At 38.1% G+C, this 19,684-nt stretch overlaps 1 protein-coding gene, 1 non-coding gene and 2 pseudogenes across 2 annotated transcripts; all 4 read right to left on the bottom strand.

Moving 5' to 3' along the window:
- Positions 1–4,874: 4,874 nt before the first annotated feature.
- Positions 4,875–5,000, bottom strand: LOC129249608 (U2 spliceosomal RNA; annotated as a pseudogene).
- Positions 5,001–5,732: 732 nt separating this feature from the next.
- LOC129249665 (U2 spliceosomal RNA) lies at positions 5,733–5,928 on the bottom strand. Its single transcript, XR_008582703.1, has one exon. It is a non-coding gene; the product is annotated as a U2 spliceosomal RNA (small nuclear RNA).
- A 234-nt stretch (positions 5,929–6,162) lies between these two features.
- Positions 6,163–6,348, bottom strand: LOC129249534 (U2 spliceosomal RNA; annotated as a pseudogene).
- Positions 6,349–10,124: 3,776 nt separating this feature from the next.
- Positions 10,125–19,327, bottom strand: LOC129247242 (phosphatidylinositol 3-kinase regulatory subunit gamma). Its single transcript, XM_054886290.1, has 3 exons — positions 18,780–19,327; positions 17,818–18,703; positions 10,125–11,274 (listed from the first exon to the last, which is right to left on the bottom strand). Coding segments are annotated over exons 1-3 (1,545 nt in total). The 5' UTR covers positions 18,781–19,327; the 3' UTR covers positions 10,125–10,616.
- Positions 19,328–19,684: the final 357 nt, after the last annotated feature.

Genomic DNA, 19,684 nt, shown 5'->3' with positions numbered 1-19,684 from the left:
TTTTCTAAAGTTCTATAGCTTTGTTTATTTTTTTCACTTCTTCAGCATTACTCCATAACACGTCCTTTTTCTTTCGTCCAGCAGTAAACGGAAAACATTTTGTTCAAGGGCGAAGGACGGTCGTGGAAGAGAGAAGGGATTTTGTCTCCCGTACTCGGCGACACGCTTTGCTCTTCTTATTCGTATTTCTTATCTTAAAGCAATTTTTGACAGTTGCTTCATTCGTTTTCTTCTTTTGTGGAAGAAAGTTCTCAGTTATGTGTTGGTTTTCAATCAAACGGAAGATAACAACGATGACAAACATCCGAACGCTGCTTGAGAAATGCACGATTATTTTTACTAGTAAAGTAGGTATAATTTAAAATAGTTATGGGACATGTTTATGTTGATTTCTAATTTTTCCCTGCATTTATAGAAACTCAAGTTAATTTTAAGTTAATTATTTACATACATATGAAGTATTTTTAATTTAATTTTTTTTATTCAAGTATAAGAATTTATAAATATATTTCAATAAAAAAAATAACAAATTATTTATTATTTAACCAGTTTGCATTTTTCATTCATATATTTAAGAAACTGTTGTCGAACGCTCTCTGCGTTACATGTAAGCGCGAGCTAGAATACATCCGAACCAGACGATGCTAAAGTATTAAATGTCAAAATGTCGCGGAAACATTTTTGCCCGCGTGTACGCGAATGAAACATCAAAAGAGAATTTCCAGTGTCTCCCTTCCAGATGTCTCCTCGTGTAAATCGGGTCATTGATCGACAACCGTGGCAGTCAACTGAGGTGTTCCGTTCGTATGAATACTCGAGTGAAGGGTTTTGTGTAATCAAATGAAGTGAAATATTGTCATTCTATATGTGAATACTTTATAACAAAAGCTAGCTACGAGCTTTGTTACTATGGAGCTTTACTTTGTGCCTCTTAGCTTAAGTCAGAGGGTGTTTTGGTTTCCCATATCCCGGATTAGGCTATACAAAACACAGATTTTTTAGTAATTAGATAACACAATTTTTTGCTTAACTAGGCCTCTAGTTGGGCGTATATCTCGAAGAAAATAGATTTTCGCTGTCACACACTGAGTTAATCAATGCAGTTGCGAGAATCGCATTTGGAGGTAACTTCAGTTGGTATGTTAACGAGTTTCGTCAAGATGTTCTTTACATCATTATCAGACCTGGCACCTCGGTAACGGTTCAAATTTTATTCAGTATATCAAAATTTTTACAAAAACAAAGTACACGACATAAGTAATGAGTAACAGAAGTTAAGAATAACAGTTTAAAGGGTTGGGCATTAACCAGATTACGAATTTCTCATATAGCACAAAGCAAAACGTTTTTTACCCAACACAATGTTTCTTATTTCAATTAATGGGGACTTATTGACGCACCCTCGTATATGCATGACCATATCTCTAGAGCATATGCATATGGGCGTGTTTATACATACATATGGATATGTACACACGTACGTTAAACGCCGGCTGGCCCAGAAACAAGTTGGCTTGCCGGTAGGTATTTGTTGCGCGATATGTAAGCACACATGTGCAGAAGCTTTTGTTCAAATATAAAACTACTGCGTAGATTCCACGGCACAACCACATGGAATAGTGCTCGCGTAAACAATAGAGATTATGTATGCAAGTATACACAAATGGCATGTATGAAGTTATATGTATGTATGTAAGCGCAGTAAGGGACTTAAGTCTACATACAGCATCATATTTTCTTATTTCCCAGAAGGTATACAATAATTAAAAAAAGGGGTGATGTAGTTTTTTTCGGAATTCATATCTACATATATATATAAAAAGAAGTTACATTTCCTTGGTAATCTTATAACTCAAGAACCGCCGAACCGATTGACACAAAAATTTTAGAGTTCTTTTCTACCTTTGAGGAGGTGGTTTGTGTGAAGTTTGATTGAAATCGGTGCAGCCGTTCCTGAGTTGTGACATTTTATGTGAGTAATGGTTTCTTCTCATACGAAATGCTTGTATGGGAAAAACAACAACAAATACACAGCCGCTTATGACCGTTTCTGTTGTACTGTTGTGGTTGTAAGTGTATTATGTTAATATTAATTTTGGACGAAAATATAATAAAAACTGGAGCATTCAAGGAACTGGAAAAACATTTTTAACTTTATTTATTTTAGCATAATTTATTTAGCGTAAAAAATTGAAATGGAAATTAAAGAATCAAAGTTTAATTACAAGTTTTTATCGGCTCTTTCACCTTACCTGTATATAGGTGACCACCACAATCAAATTTTAAAAAAGTACAGAAAAGGCTATTGTGACATCTTTAGAAAGTATGTTGAATGAAAAAAATCAACTAATTCAACTGTTTAAACATTTTACGAGTTCTATAAAGAAAACTTAATATGAAAAATTTCTTGCGATATAAAAAAAAACATTTTATGTATGGTGGAGCGAAGCCCACTGGGAAATGCTAGTTTATTTATAAATTTCCAAAAATTAAATTATCTTACTTGCTTTATAACAATAAAATCAACAAAACAGCAAACAAATTATTAATTTTAAAACTAGCTTTTGTAAATAATTTTAGTATTTAGTAAGTCCACCACCGGTACCAATCACTGCTTGAAGGCGTCGTGGCGCTGATCCAAGTATTTGGGTAAGCTCTCCTGTGTTATTTGATTCCATGCCTACATAAACTCTTTCTTTAGCGAGTTTGCGTCGAATTTTTCTCTCTAAAATATGCTGCTAGACTTCACTGTATATATATTTTAAGATTTTTCAAAAGTTAAATAAAAATCCAGGAATTTCAATTTGTAGAGATTTTTTAAAGCAGTGCTTTACCCCATGTTTCTTAAAATGTTTTTTATTCATAATGGAGTCGACAAGACAGCGACCTCTTTCCAATGGAAAATTCTGCCACGCTCTTTGAGTTATCTCCCACAAATTGTAGGATAGAAATTTGTAAATTACCGTGGTCACTACATAAACTCAATGTCAATATCCTCCCGAAGCCATTCGTTTGGCATTTTACTAATATGTTTAGGATGGTTTCTAATTGCAGGATTTATTTTAATAGCATTTCGTATTCGGCATAAGAAAGCCTGTTTGTGTATGATATTAACATATAAATATTGATCCATAACCATTTCATCAGACATATCGGTCACTACATAAACTCAATGTCAATATCCTCCCGAAGCCATTCGTTTGGCATTTTACTAATATGTTTAGGATGGTTTCTAATTGCAGGATTCATTTTAATAGCATTTCGTATTCGGCATAAGAAAGCCTGTTTGTGTATGATATTAACATATAAATATTGATCCATAACCATTTCATCAGACATATCGAACTAATCCCTTGATAAGAAATACATGCCCATACCCTAATAGATGATGCGCCATGTTTAAATAGTTTCCTTGTGTGCCTTGGATAATTTCCGTATTAGGGCTACGTCTCAAGCATTCCTGTAACCCTTTCCCACCATAAAGAACAATTTTATTCTGATCGGCCCATAAAATATTTCTCCATTTTTGAAGTGGGCACAACAAATGTGCGACTGTAAACTTTTATCAATATGACTTCTTTCGAAAGAGGAACCTTGCGAGTATTCTGAGCAAACAATTTATTGTCACGGAAACATTTTCTAACCGTATTTAGCTCGTCTTCTATTTGGGTAGCTGCGTCTATTGGATTGGCTCTGTTATTCCTTACAGTGCGTTTCACAAGAATGCTTAAGATATCATTTTTCAGAGCAATTTGATCATTTTTATACTTCTTTATAAGTTTTCCCTTCACTTATCGGACTTTTTATCAAATTAGCTGATGCGGATGTACCAAATTTTCGATGATGGTCTAGGGAAAGTAAAACACTGCCCCTCTCGTTCTCGCCCTATAAACCACTGAGCGGTGCAAAAATTAAAATGTCAAAATATGAGGCGAGCCTACCGTTACGCGAACATTGTTGCTTGCAAATACTAGAGTAGGTAAACGCATTAGAAATAAGAAAAAGTTAAAAAACTTCTAAATAGTATAAATACAAAGGCAGTTAAAATGCTCTGCCAGTATTTTGCTCGCAACTGTACTTATGTTAACTGCAAGTACTAATTAATTACAGTAAGCTAGGGTGGTCCCGTGTTAAACAATATTAACAATGATTTCGTAAATCTCATATTAAGGACTATTTTTTGAAAGATTTGGTTTAAATGTGTTTCTATAATACAATAAATTTATTACCTTCATGCGCTTACATTTTTCTTTATTTGCCCAGTAGTTTTTTACCGTGCCATAACTCGTATGGTACACTCATATTCTTGTGCTTTACAATAACAGTTTTTAAAATACGAGTTGTTGTTGTTGTAACAGCTTACTAAACCCTGTCAGTGCAATGTAGGTAGGCCCAGGAAACATACTGTTTCGACAGGTCCAGAGGGAGAGAGATGTTAGGGCGGAGTGCCTTCACATGCTGGACATATGTTGGGTAAACTACAACCGCCTGCCGACGGGCGACCGCTATTAAAAAAAAAAAAAATACCAGTCTAACGGTTAGACTCGATAGAAGTGAAACCTTCCGTAAAACAAACTGAGAGAGAATAAGACGAAAGCAGCATTAGGAGCGGGATAATTATAGGTTCATATTTTATTTTCTTCATTTTATCATTATTCATCCTCAATGTTTTCAATTTCAACAAATGTACGAGTGGCTTATGATAGATAAAATATGATACAAATGCTTTGGTTTCGATGTTGTCAAAAAAAATACCCAAACGGACCGAAGAAACAGACTTACAAATTTCTTCCATTTTCGTCTACTTGTATTCATATAAAAATTTATGTCTCTTCCCACCAAAGCTAAATGTATTTGTATATTTCTTCTTGTATTTATTCAAGGCCGAAATCCCGGCGGTATTGCAATACCGGGCCAACCCGTGGCAGAGGTGGAGCAAGCTCCTAAAACACTCCGCCCATTTGATCACTTTGATCTTAGCCATAAGGCCGAGAAGCGATAACCATACACAACCAACAAACTACCTTGTCATTACATTTTCTAATAAACCTTTTGAGAATTACACGCTCACAAAAATTAATGTACGAAATATTTATACCGATTCACTTAAACACGGCGAGCTGTTTGATTTCATGTTCGTGCCTGTGTATGTGCATTTGTGCGTTCATATCGCCACAGTGCATGACTACCAGCCTTGGCTGAGCACAGTAAGAAAATGTATTCGAGCGTATATATGTATGTATGTACGTTAGTGTGTTTGTACGATTGTGCTCTGCGCTCAGCTTTGTGTCGATTTTACTGTGCGCTGCGCAGGTTAGGGTATTCTTGCAGAATTTAAAGATGATTCACACACTGTCGACCGACTGGGTACAGTTGTCACAAGTGATGATATTTATAATTTTTATATGAAAAATCAAGGCGAATCTTTTGGAGGTGGTAGCAATAACACAGCTGATTTGTTATTTTTTTCTTCCGCCGTGTACATTTGGATGTCAACATAAAATTGAATTACGAAACGTTTTACTTAGCTTAGTGTATGAATTCACCTTGGAAAAAATTCAATTTTCTTCTATAATCAATTTTAATAAAAAAAAACTGTTTTCAATAAATAATCAGAAATGTCCTGCAATGCAAATTAAAAAAAAAATTCCATTTTCGTCTACTTGTATTCATATAAAAATTTATGTCTCTTCCCACCAAAGCTAAATGTATTAATATATTTCTTCTTGTATTTATTCAAGGCCGAAATCCCAGCGGTACTGCAATACCGCGCCAACCCGTGGCAGAGGTGGAGAGCAAGCCCCTAAAACACTCCGCCCATTTCCAAAAATCAGTTTAACATTTGTTGTCCTCCGATGGAGGATCTATCAGATGTTAAGCTGATAAAAACAGATACCACACTACCTAGTCAATAGATTTTCTAATAAACCTTTTGAGAATTACACGCTCACAAAAATTAATGTACGAAATATTTATACCGATTCACTTAAACTGACTTTCAGTATCTAAACCAAAAAACTGTTTTCAATAAATAATCAGAAATGTCCTACAATGCAAATTTCAAAAAAAAAAAAAAATTCCATTTTCGTCTACTTGTATTCATATAAAAATTTATGTCTCTTCCCACCAAAGCTAAATGTATTAGTATATTTCTTCTTGTATTTATTCAAGGCCGAAATCCCGGCGGTACTGCAATACCGGGCCAACCCGTGGCAGAGGTGGAGAGCAAGTCCCTAAAACACTCCGCCCATTTCCAAAAATCAGTTTAACATTTGTTGTCCTCCGATGGAGGATCTATCAGATGTTAAGCTGATAACTACACTACCTAGTCAATACATTTTAAATAATAAACCTAATAAACCTTTTGAGAATTACACGCTCACAAAAATTATTTATATCAACATATAATATAACGCTTCGTAACTAAATAACTTTTAGGCCAGCGACGACAGCATGGCGCGGTAGCCGAGCGACTAGCAATGTGAGCTTCCGATCCAAAATCCTTGGTTCGAATCACAAGAAAAAATAAAAGTTATTTTTATTTAGTTCGTCGCTACGTTTATATCAACATATAATATAACGCTTCGTAGCCAAGAGGGTCGCTTTTTCGTTTCACTTTTCCTCAAATCACTCCCAACGATTCTAAAGAAGTTTTCACTTCAAAAACTGTTTCTTCATTTCACGGAGACTCTTTCCATCCTTTAGTGAACTATATTATCGACTCATTTTATTTGGGGGACGAAGTTTCTTAACTGAAACTGAAGGATCTAACTATACTGCATTCCCACGCTTGTCTTTTGTTAATAGCATTTGAAGTAATCCAACTCATTCACCATCAACTTCACTGTAATTTGAGTATTTTTATTCAATTTTGCCATTATAATCAGTCGAAGACTTATCGGTGCATTTTTAAGACCAACCTCCCCCCTGTTATATACATACATATATGTACAATATATATATATATGTAATTATAATTGGCGCGTACACCCTTTTTGGGTGTTTGGCCGAGCTCCTCTTCCTATTAGAGGTGTGCTTCTTGATGTAGTTCCACAAATGTTCCACCTGTTACTACCATAAAAACAGGATCATGCTCCTGATTTTATTTTTGTTGTAACAGGAAGAGGAGGTGCTTTAATTTGAACATACATATACATATAAGAGCATTAAGGCTAAAGTGTATACCCTTATAGCCTAGACCAGGGGTCTTCAAACTTTGAAGCCTTAGGGCCAGGGGTCTCGCAACTTTGAAACCCTAGGGCCATAATAATTTTTTCGGAATGTTCCAAAGGCCAAAACAATTTTATTTTTTCTGCACACCTAAGCAAACAGGCATCTAGTGGCAAGTAGTGCTACTATGTCTGTACTATACTACGTCATAGCTATTTCAGCTATCCACAACAGGTGGTATTTAGGAAACTTTTTGTTGTTTTTTTCTTCTTCTGAAGGCAACAGAAATAAATTTATGAAATTATTTATTTACAGTGCAGTGATATGTTTAAGAACAAATATCAAAATTCATCTTTGTTGGAATTTTATAAGAGTCTTCCACTGGCACAGTTTGATAATTTGCAAGAGTTTGCTCGTGGATTGTTTTCTGTTTTTGGTACAACGTACTTGTGTGAGAAAACGTTTTCCAAGATGAAATACTCAAAGAATGTTTACAGATCTAAATTAACCGATCAGCATCTTAAATCTCTTTTAATAATTGCTACAAGTAAAATTAATCCACAACTACAAACAATGGTCGGTGGAAAACCACAACTACATAAATCTCATTAGTATTTTTTTTTTATTACTGGGACAAATTTCAATTATTTTTTAGTTATTAATATGCTTAGGTACTTCATATTTATGTTGTAAAGTTTTACCGTGCAAGTAAATAAAATCGAGTAATTATCATTGTTTTCATTCTCCTCCACTAAAATTATAACAGCAATAGTAACAACAGTAAATTAGCTGCCACTAGTCTTAAGCTGTTGCGGGCCGGGTGGATGCCACCCGCCCGCGGGCCGTAGTTTGGAGACCCCTGGCCTAGACAGACGGTGGCGTTAACCGGGATTAACGACTTAATTCGGAATTATCTCAGGAAATAAGTCCAACCAAAGCGGATTGACAACTAGAGTTAATTCTCATAATTTAAGCGGATTAGGGAATTTCCGATGGCAACATTTCCGAATGAAAGCGAATAAAACTTTTAAAGAGAAGAGCAAGCAAGACTGGATGCAATAGCTTGCACTAATACGTTCGAATCGTTTCGATGATTCGGTACAGTTTGAGAAATTTTGATTTAAGATTTTTATTTAATAAATAATTATTTTTTAGTATCAGGGCATTTAATAGGTAATAGGATTAACTGCTTCGGTAATCCCGATTAAGAGACGGTCGTTTGTAAAGTGCCAAATAGTTACATTGATGCATCAGATTTTTAGTACTTATTTATTTTTATTAACTAAGACATACGTATGTACAAAGTCCAAAGTTTTTCAATGCATGCCAATTTTTAATACAAAATATAAAACATTTATATATTATATAGTCAATATATGCACATTTAGCACACTTATCCGTTATTTATATACACAGCTAGAAATAAATTAGTTTTTATTTTCCCCACTACTTTCATACCCTGTTTGTTACGCAATTCCTTTGCTGCTACTTTCAAATAATTTAGTATAGATATATAGAAAACAATTAAAAATTCCATAGTTTATTCGGCGATAGACAAAAGAAGGGAAGGGAAATATAATTGTATATAAAATTTTCATTAAACTAGAAACTTAATGCATAAATGTACAAAATATTAAACAAAAGTTAATTACAGCGAATAAAAATACATGACAGATCTACAACAATAAAATTATTATCAGTAAAATATCTAAGGAAGTTTTTCGAAATCCTATAGATAGGGAGATTGACGGTTTCCTTAACATAACAATTATTGAATAACTCTACACATTTTTATTCGGTTGCCGAATTAATCGCTGGAAATAACTTTATTTACGAGGAAATTCATTTTTCTTTTGATTGTGAATTTTTTTTTTAAATTAACCTTATCATATTTGAAACAAACGAAAAACAATTTCGATTTTGTATCCTACTTTTAACCCAATGCATTTTTCCATTATCTTCTTTGGCGGGCTTTCTGACATTATTAACACCAAATCGATTGGCTTTATGGCATACCGTATAGGATTAATTCTTGTAGCAAATATAGCCACTAATACAGGAAAGATAAAAAACATTTCAGTAATAAGAGCAACTGTCAACGACATTATAGTAACATTTAATGTTCATCTTTAAAAATACCAAATTTAAATAATTAACAATTCAGTTTCCAACTCGATAACTGCAAAATTTAGCGATTCAAAGTATCCACAAATACAAAAAATTAGTTACAGTTCATGTACATAAATGGTATATATATTTGCATCAGTATATGTAGTTTTTCGGTTAAATATAATTACTTGTAAATTCAAGATGTATGTATGTATGTACGTTTGGCTTGTGGTAACTGAATATTGCATTACTGGAAAACCATCGGCCTTACGAGAAAAAGGTGTGACGAACCTTAGCATTAACAAAATTACAAAATGTCGTTTGGAAAATACGATACAATATTTTCACTACGAACGAAAAATTTATCTTCAACATCATCTTCGCTTTCAAACTCTACCAAAATTAAGTCAACCTTTAATAGTGAATTGACTTCGGTGAGGCGATTACCTACTATTGCAAGCATTTGTGTATACTCAAATGGCTGCATTAAACTGCCGGTGATTTATGTGTTTCCGAAACAATTTTAAATGTTTGCATATACAAACATACATGCACATACATATATTCCGACAGATTTAACAGTGGCTTTCCATTTTAAACATTTAAAGCTAAACACGATTAACTTCAAATTAAAATAATGGCTAAAAAAATTCAAATTGAAATTTTACCATACAAATTTGATGATTTTCGGTCTTTGTATACTTCACATTTAACAACTTAACGTATCACGAGAGAAATGCACTTTGCTTCACCACATTTGCATCTCATTTTTATATAGAACAATTCGACCCTACTTTTAGTATCTTCATCTGATTATAAATACTAAAAATACGAAACAACTGCCATTTTTCTTTTAATATTGATATTTTTTCACAATTATATCCATCGCAATAACTTCTATAATTATTTCGATAATCACAAAACGCAGACTTCATGACAAAAGTGCGGCAACTTCAAAATAAAATGACTCATTGTCATGAGAAAATGTTTTCGACCGCTATCGTTGCACTGATATTGCGAGAGTTTTTTTTTTCATTTTTTTTAATTAATGACAATAGGCAAATTAATATAACTTTCTACACTTTACTTATGCCTACAATCGTCGCTCTCATTGTCATGTTGCTGCATTGGAAACATGCATTCAAAAAAAAAAATTGCAACATCATCACATCACAAAAGCTGGACTTAAAAAATATAACTTATTTTCTCCCTCTTTAGGATTTTTGTATTCTTTGCGGGCCTGTGGTTGTGAATGGAAGCTCCATAATAACATATAATTTATGCATAACCGTAGACCCATAATCTTCAACACTGGGCAGGCTTTACTGATGTTTCGACTATGGCTGCGACTGATTTTGGTTGCCACTGACACTGCCTTCTAGGCCGCCAGCAGGCCAGGAATTTAACGAAGAGGGTGGGGTTTGCGCTTGCAGTGTCTCACTACTAGGTATTGAAATCGCAGAAGTTGACTGTTGCTGCATTTGTAAGTGTTGCTGCTCCGCCTGCTGCTGCTCTTCAATCTGAAGCTGTTCCAATTCCTGTTCTTCTTCCAACTGCTTCAGAAGCGAATCCTTGTTGGCATGCCAATACTTTACCGGTATGCGTAGCGTTGTGGTCAGAGTGTCGTTGTGCTCTTCGAGGGAATTGCTGGCATAATGCTCCACCAATTTTTTCAAAGAAACGTAAATATTATAAGGAGCTGCAAAGCCAAAGCCACTTTCCGTTTCGTAGATGATGCAATGGTTCACAACATTCTTACAAACGATAGAAAGTGCGTAATGACCAGCAGATCGAGCACGAATAAGGAATGTGCCAGTAGGGGCACCCTTTAATAATTCCTCCGCCTCTTGGCGCAAACAATCGCGAAGGAACCATAGAGAATCATTATTATGCGGTAAATTCGTCCGACTTTCGTATCTCTTTTGCCAGGCCTCGAAACCCATTTCAGCGAGCAGAATGATATCCTCCTCCTTAATACCAGCCTCCATGAGACGTCTATAAGGTAAAATAAATAGAAAGCAGAAAGTATTACACATAAATTCAAGTATGCACATATAATATACAATTCACCAATTACAAAAATAACCACTACTATCACTATCACAACAATTAATCATCAACGTACTTTTTTTGGTCCAAATGTGCACATACTTTTCAAAAACTTAATAACCATAAGTGCATTTCGCAGATATTTCGCGAATATACAGTTCAGAAGAAATGAGAGTTACCCTTTAAGGCCCAATGAATTTCAAATTACCAACATTTGAAGAGGATTGTCTTTAAAATCAATCAATCAATTTCAATTTTCTTTTTTTTATTTCAATTTAAATTCGGATACCCGAAATTGATCACTCTTTATATACATACTGCGATATTAATTCCATTGAAATTTTCTGAACCGCCCGATTATATGTATGAATTATATTAAAACTTGCTGATTGACGCCTCACAGGCCGTTCCCATGACAATCGGTTCAACGGTACCAGGACGACCCGGATTTATACCCGGCCAAAGACTGTCACCCCAGCAGGATTTTCCATGTATGCATGCGGAATAATTATGCTGTTACAACAACAATACCCCTTATAGGAAACAACCTGATGGAATTTGCTTTTGAATTATAAATAAGTATACATTTCTTACCTCAACACAATCTGATATATGGTACATATAATGTTTAAATGCTCACAATATATCATTTATTTAATATACATACCATTTTTTTTCCTCGGAAATGGGTATGTGATAGATAGCACACAGAAAAATTCGGAACTTTTTCAGCTTGATCGGAAAGGTGGTGTTTGATGCAACTTGAGGGCATTTTCGCAAAACCTCTTAGAGCCTTGAAGCTTGATGTGAATTGTCAAAATTTTTAGTTTGTAAACAAAGATATCTCAGCAAATTCAGAGAAGGCAAATTCACCAAAGCAAATTGTCCTCGGCCTTTTTGTGCCAGTGTGTCGAGATGGTGATAATAGGATCATTAACTTTGCTTAGCAACAACTATCAGCAGGGGTGCCAAGTAAAGCGAAACTGAAACTATATTAAATGCTAAAGGGTTTTTTGCAATATGGACATACATGCACACAAATATGTTCTATGAGGCTGCGGTTGACAACAAAATAGTCCAATTAATAGCACCGAATTGAAGACGAGGCGGCTGTGACCAATTTCTTGTTCTATGGTGGAGACTCGATGTGAGAGGGGGGCCTGTTTCTCAAACTACCTTTGCCAAGTTATTTTTGTTTTTATATTATTATTTTTGTTGCTATGTTGGAAATATTATATTTCTAGTGCAATCTTGGATTGTGATTCAGCAAAAGTTCAGAGTACATAAGAACACGAAGCCAATGGTTGATGCAAATAATCAATGCAACCTTTTCAGCGTTTCTCAAAAGTTTTTTATTGATTTCAGAACCCATACAATGACTTTCAATGTCTGTGGATTATAACAGACCGATCGTTGTTATTGTTGTTGTAGTAGTTTGCAAACTCTTCCCAGTGCGGTAAAGTCATCAGTCATCGACGTCTATCTCATCTAGCGGTAAGCCCAGGCGACGGGCAACAACGCATAAATATATTTTCAAATACTAATGAACTATGCACATAACGCATGGTATAGGGGTTTTCAATTCGAGTTTATTTTTCAAATGAAACATGCTAAAAGACGTCGTTTCTATCATTCCCATGGCAGCTGGTTCTACGTTACCGGAATGACTCAGGTTTTTCCCGACCAAGGCCTACCGCCCCAGTAAACTAGTCCTCCTGTCTAGTGAACCGTTTGAACGTCGATTCTATAGTGAAATTTTCGATGACTTTTAGATAAGATTGAAACTCCATCTAAGCAACTTCACGCCGAATATTATGCTTCAAAAGTTATTGCTGATCTATTCACATAAACTCCACTTCGTTGAGTGTTTGGTCGAAACTACATATCGTCAACATCTCTACTATAAACAAAATAACTCGGTATCGCATTATAACTACATTTTGATGTTGTTGTTGTTGTTAACAGCATAGGTAGCCCTGTCAGTGTAGGCATATCATCGTTCGTCTTCGTCTAGCTCATCTAGGGGTAGGCCCAGGAAACATGCTGTTTCGACAGGTTGGGTCCAGAGGGAGAGGGGGGTTAGATGAGTCGGTTTGAGGGGGCATGTGAAGAGGTGGTTAGTGTCGTGCGGGGTACCTTCACATGCCGGACATGTGTTTGGTATGTCGGGGTCTATTCTGGATATGTAGGAGTTTAACCTGCTACAATATCCAGAGCGTAGTTGTGCCAGTGTTACACGGGTCTCACGGGGAAGCTGGAGCTCTTCATCTGCAATAGGTGGTGGTTGGACTCCGATTACAGCATTCACAGGACGGGAGTTCAAGAAGGTGGTAACGGTCTCCCGGTGAATGTCGTTTATAGACTGTCTAAATACTGTCCGGTCCAGTAGGTTACGGTCGGTCTTGTCCTGGATATCGCCAGCGTAGTCAAAGAGGTGTCTCCTGACGTGCCTGGGAGGCGGCTCAGGCTCAAGCAGGTGTCTGCAGGGATGAGACCTGCGGTAACATCCGAGCAGGAACTGCTTGCTGAGCAATTTGTTGTGCTCCGCAACTGGGAGCATTTGTGCCTCGTTGTGAAGGTGTTGGATAGGTGACATCAGGAGGCACCCGGTCGCTGTCCGAATGGCGGTATTTTGACAGGTCTGTAGCTTAGTCCACTACGAATCACTAGTTCCAGGCGACCAGACAGGCGCAGCATAGTTGAGAACCGGCCGGCCAATTGCCTTAAATGTCGAAAGCAACAGTTCTTTGTCTTTGCCCCAAGTGCTGCCGGCCAGCGATTTGAGGACCTTGTTGCGATTTTGGACCTTAGTGGCAATTGCGGTTGTATGCGCAGAGAAGGAGAGCAAGCTGTCAAAGGTTACACCCAAAATTTTGGGGTTATTCACAGTCGGAATTGGTGTGTCATCGACTTTTACCTTAAGGGGCAGCTTGACCTCCTTTGTCCAGGTGGTGAAAAGGGTCGCCGTGGACTTGGTGGGGGAAAGTTGTAGATTCCTCGCAGTGAAAAAGCGAGAAAGGTCGGTGAGGTAGTCGTTCACTTTGGAACACAGGCCATTGATGTCATTGCCCGACGCCATTATCGTGCAATCGTCAGCGTATGAGATCAGGGAAACTCCCGCTGGTGGTTGGGGGAGCTTCGAGATGTAGAAGTTAAAAAGCAAGGGTGAAAGGACACCACCCTGCGGTACACCTTGCTTAATCTTCCTCTGCTTTGACATTTGATCTCGAAAAATCACTGACGAGTGCCGACCGCTCAGGTAGTTCGCGGACCACCTCTTCAGCCCTGGCGGGAGTGTCGACTGATAAATGTCATCTAGTAGCGTGGAATGGCTGACTGTATCGAAAGCCTTTTTCAAGTCCAACGCTACTAGGACAGTCCTCTCGCAGGGGCGGTTTTGGTTAAGCCCGCGATTTATCTGGGCGTTTATGGCGGTGAGTGCAGTGGTGGTGCTGTGCACTCGTCGGAAACCGTGCTGATGTGGGGCTGGGGCCAGGTGTTTCGTGAAGAGTGGGAGTAGGAGGGCTTCAAGTGTCTTCACTACTGGGGAAAGGAGAGTTATCGGCCGATAAGACTCCCCTTGGTTGGCGGGTTTCCCAGGTTTCAGTAGTGGGACCACTCTCCCTGCTTTCCACTTTTCAGGGATGATGAGAGTGGCCATAGACAGATTGAAAACCCTTGTGAGAAATCCTACTCCCAGGGGTCCCAGATGCTTCAGCATCAGCGCGTTTAAGCCGTCAGGGCCAATGGCTTTCGATGATTTCGAACTGTTGATGGCCCCCTGAACCTCATCACCGGAGAAAGTAAGTGGCGCACTGTTGTTCGTCAGTTTGTGCAGCCTTCTGGTAGCACGACGCTTGGTTCTGTCGCCCGGAGGATGCAATATAAAAAGCCGGCTAAAATAGCTCGCGCATCTCTTCGGGTCCGACGAAGTGCAACCGTTGAAGGTGATAGCCACCTTGTCGTTGTGCTTCGTCGGGTTTGACAGGGACCTAACGGTGGACCAGAGCTTACTCACCCCAGAGGTGAGGTTGCAGGTCTTCAGGTGCTCAACCCATTTAGTCCGCTAATGCTGGTTTACCAGTTGCCGGATCTCCAAAATTGAGATCCCTTATGCGGGGATCCCCGGGATCGGCCTGGCGTAGGTGGTCACGCTCGTTTGCTAAACTGGCTGCTTCGGCTGGGTAATGAGGACGAATGTCCTTATAACTTCCAGCAGGAATGAAGCGAGCCGCAGCAGCTGTGAGCACCCTGCGGAATGCGCGTTCGCCTACGCGCACATCAGTGGGGATGGGAAGAGCGGCGAAGGTGTCCTCGGTAAATTCCGTGAAGCCGGCCCAATTAGCTTTTTTAAAGTTAAAATAGGACCGGTGATTCGCGGAAACGAAGTCGGCAGGTCTCTCGATCGAGACGATAATGGGCAAGTGGTCTGATGCAAGCGATAGCATAGGTCGCCACGTTATGCTATTTATCAGACCAGCGCTAGCAATTGTTAGGTCAGGCGAGCTGCTGCAATTGCCCACTACCCTGGTGGGGCGTCGTCGTTTACTGTGCTGAATGTCGAGTCGTCTATCTGCTCTGCCAGTTGCTGTCTCCTACGATCATTTGGCAGGCTTGAATGCCAAAGATCGTGATGCGCATTAAAGTCACCTACAACCAATCGGTTTTCACCTCTGAGGAGCGCACCTATATCAGGGTGATATCCAGCCGGGCAGCAGGTGACAGGGGGTATATATATATTAAATATTTCGAGCTCGGAATCGCCTGACCGGACAGCTATGCCTTGACATTCTAAGGTGCTGTCCCTGCGGTCGATTCCTTCATCGATAAGACGATACTGCACAGTGTGGTGGACTATAAACGCTAGGCCACCACCATTGTCTCGCTCGCGATCACGTGTGTGCACGTTATAGCCATCCCTGGTGATCAGAGATGACCTAGCGTGCCATTTTGTTTCTTGGACCGCAGCTATCTTGATACTGTGCCGGCTCATAAAGTCGACTATTTCGTCGACCTTACTCGTAAGTCCGTTGCAGTTTAGCTGGAGAAGCTTGAAGCTTCTCGGTGAGGTCAGTGTAATCCGGGGGGTGAGGGACGCGTGGTGTTGTCTGCGTTGGGCCTGCTGCGCAATCCACTGTGGCTGTTGCGGCCTGATGGTGGTGGGCGGCCGCGCCTCCGAGGGCGGTTGTGGGTGCAGAGCTCTGCAGCAGGGGGCAACGTAGGCAGTTGTCCACTCACGGGTGGTGCGCAGGCCGGAACATCTCCGAAAATGGCACCAGCCATTGCAGGAATTGCACTGGACTGTTACCAGATTCCGAGGTATTACGGCCTGACACACGGAACAGACTGTGCGGGGGACCAGGAGCTGCTGGTTTGTCCCCGCACTGGGGTTGGAGCTGGAAGGACATTTTGATCTTCTTCAATGCTTTCTTTCCTAACAATATTTTCCACTGAGTGGCCGGGATGAATATCGCCTAAAATTGGCCGATTAACTTTTTGATTCTCGACTATTCTAGCCGCTTTTAACGAAAATAACCAAAATTTTTAAAAGTCGCAAATTTTAATGGATCCACCACAGTGGATTCTTGTCACGAAATCGAATCAGAAAAGAGGCGTCATCGAACTGTGGCGGCTTTCCAAACAAAATACTAAAGAAGACGCTCGAAAGGCCCGCTACAATTGACTTTTTTTTGCGTGGGTAATTGAAATTTCTCATTTTTTCAATACTACCGCAATACAATAAATATTATTTTCAGACATCTGACTATTGGCTACGAGTTGTCTGGTTTATTGTTACCGGCAAAGTCGTCGCAGTTCAAGGCATGAGGAAATGTACATGCATACACACACCAGGATGACAAAATGATAGATGTTAGGCAGATAATTAAAGCAGCGCGTTATAGGTTGCAAATAATTCGCCGTAATATATTGTAACGATAAATTCCGTATTATAATCCACTACTCTTTCTTTAATAATAATAAAATTATACGTAAAAGGGATATTTGAGAAACATTAAATCATAGTATTTTTCTCCTTCCGTATCATTTCATACACTAAATGAAACTCTTTTTTATTCTTTTGGCAAAAGATTTTCTAGCGGTTTAATTAAATTGCATTGTCAAATGGGTGTAATATGTTAAAAAATAACTAGTTTTTTCCAAATTGATTTATTTTTTTAATTTAATTAAATATTTGCATTTCCCGATAAGAAAAATTGCACACATTGCAATTCTCTACAAAGAAATTCTTTGAACTTATGTAAAGCAACATTTTTTAAATAAGTCGTTTGAAAACTAGTAAGTCTCGATTATAATGAGTCTGCGTTGTGAATATTTTATTACAATAACTTCATTGTTCTTATCAACAATTTTTTAGATGTGGCGCAATTTCGATGAAATTTAAAGAGACCATCCAATTTAACAGATAAGTTTCTTCTATTTTCTATTTACTATCTACTATTACTAAGTAATATGAACAAGTTTACTTACTCTGTTATCCTGTCCTTTTCCATACTTAATTCCTGCAATTCTGGTTTCGCTGCGTTAATTTGTCGTTCCAACCTTTTGTAGTCCTCCTTCTTATCTTCCACATAGCGGTTCAGTTTTCCCATTTCTGTACACAATGAATGAAGTTTCTTTTTCAATATCGTTGCATTTGCCTGTAACTTCTCCTGTTCTTGTTGACGGGCTACAAAAGACCCATTTCCGCCGCCATTCGCGTTCGTTATTGTACCAGTTGTGCCGGCCTGCGGCTGCGCTGCAGTACATATGTACGATTCTAATAATTTTATTTGATTTTTAAACAATTTTTCCGCTTTCAGAAAAACTTCTTGATCTGGTTTCTTTTCGTTTAGCTCAGCTTCGACGTTTTTAAATACTTTCATTTTTTGATCTAGTAGGTACTGCTGTTTATTCAGCATATTATGCAGACTAAGAAACTTATCGGCAAGAATACGCAAATCATTATGGTCATCTTCCTCTGCCGGTTTCACGATTGGTTTGCTTAACGTAATGTCTAGCATTTTATTGTAAAGCTTTAAGGAATTTATTCGATAGTAGTTGATCAATTCCACCACTGAATTAAATTTGCAGTCGGTGAAACCGTATTTTCCATTTAAATGGCAAATTTTTATTAACTTTTCGGTTCCATCTTTGATCAGCGTTAGTGTATATTCGCCGTTTTTGTTCAAGGCATCACGCACAAGAAAACTGCCATCCGGCTCACCAGATAAAATATTTTTCACCTCTTCACGCGTAATCTCGCCCCAATACCATTCTGCTTTGCACAACTCCTCAGCATTGTGGTCATATTGTTGTTGGCCAGCACCAGGTGCTTGTGGCCGCATAGTGGAGTAATGCAACGGGGAAGGATACACTATATTAAAGCAAATATATATATATATATAAAGGTTATTTTTTTATTTTCTTTCAAATTTTCAACCAATACTTACTTTTTCTTCCGTTTGTCGTGTATCGCAGGAAAATCACAGAAAACGCTAAATTTTCTCTTCAACGATTCTCTTCTCAGGCCAAGTTTTCTTTATTAGCATGTACTATTTTTTATTTTTTTGTATTGTATGCTTTATTTCTAGCACCGGGACGACTCTTTCATTACACACGTCGTGGTTCGTTGCTAACAAAGTGATGGAAGGAGAGCGCCACAGAAGAGGAGGATCACTTTAATCAATTACGTTTATTACTGTTGTCACCTCGGCAGCGGCTTTAGCTGTTCCGCAGCATACACAGCGCACGCATACATACGCTACAAACGAGATTTTCTTCTTATAGTCGCACACGTTTAATTTAATTGCATGCTATACAGTTTTCACCGTTTCCCCTTAAAATACGCCATTTTTAAAGAGTGTTTCTTTAACATCACTTTTCTCCTAACATTACACTAAATTTGGACGAAAAAGCAATATTTTTCCCAAATTTTAAAGACAATATCGACAAAATAAGAAACCTAACCAAAAACTTCGGGCCTATCACAGATGCAAAGATAGTCTTTGACAGAGTAGACTGCGCTTTCTCTGCCAATAGCAACGAGTTCAGTCAACTCGCTGGTTCATTGTCTTCCAACAGTGACGGCAAACGTTAAGTTTCGTAAATTTTTTTTCAGTACAACAATAAACGTAAGCTGTGTAATAACGTTACTGATAGGGGTGTAGGGGTTACTGAATATATAGGGTATAGGTCCAATAGTTCTAATCACGTCCTAGTCCAGTCAAAATTAAAATAAAACTGGACCAATGCAATAAATAACATTTCTCTCTAACCCGACTTGTCGTCCTAGGTCGTCATAATATTTTATATGTAATATTTTGAAATTATTCGATGTTGTACCAACTGGTGGTAG

The sequence above is a fragment of the Anastrepha obliqua genome, chromosome 5 (genome assembly GCF_027943255.1).
Source record: "Anastrepha obliqua isolate idAnaObli1 chromosome 5, idAnaObli1_1.0, whole genome shotgun sequence".
Lineage (NCBI taxonomy): Eukaryota > Metazoa > Arthropoda > Insecta > Diptera > Tephritidae > Anastrepha > Anastrepha obliqua.
The sequence above is the reverse complement of the archived record's forward strand: the minus strand, read 5'-3'. Positions and strand labels throughout refer to the sequence as shown.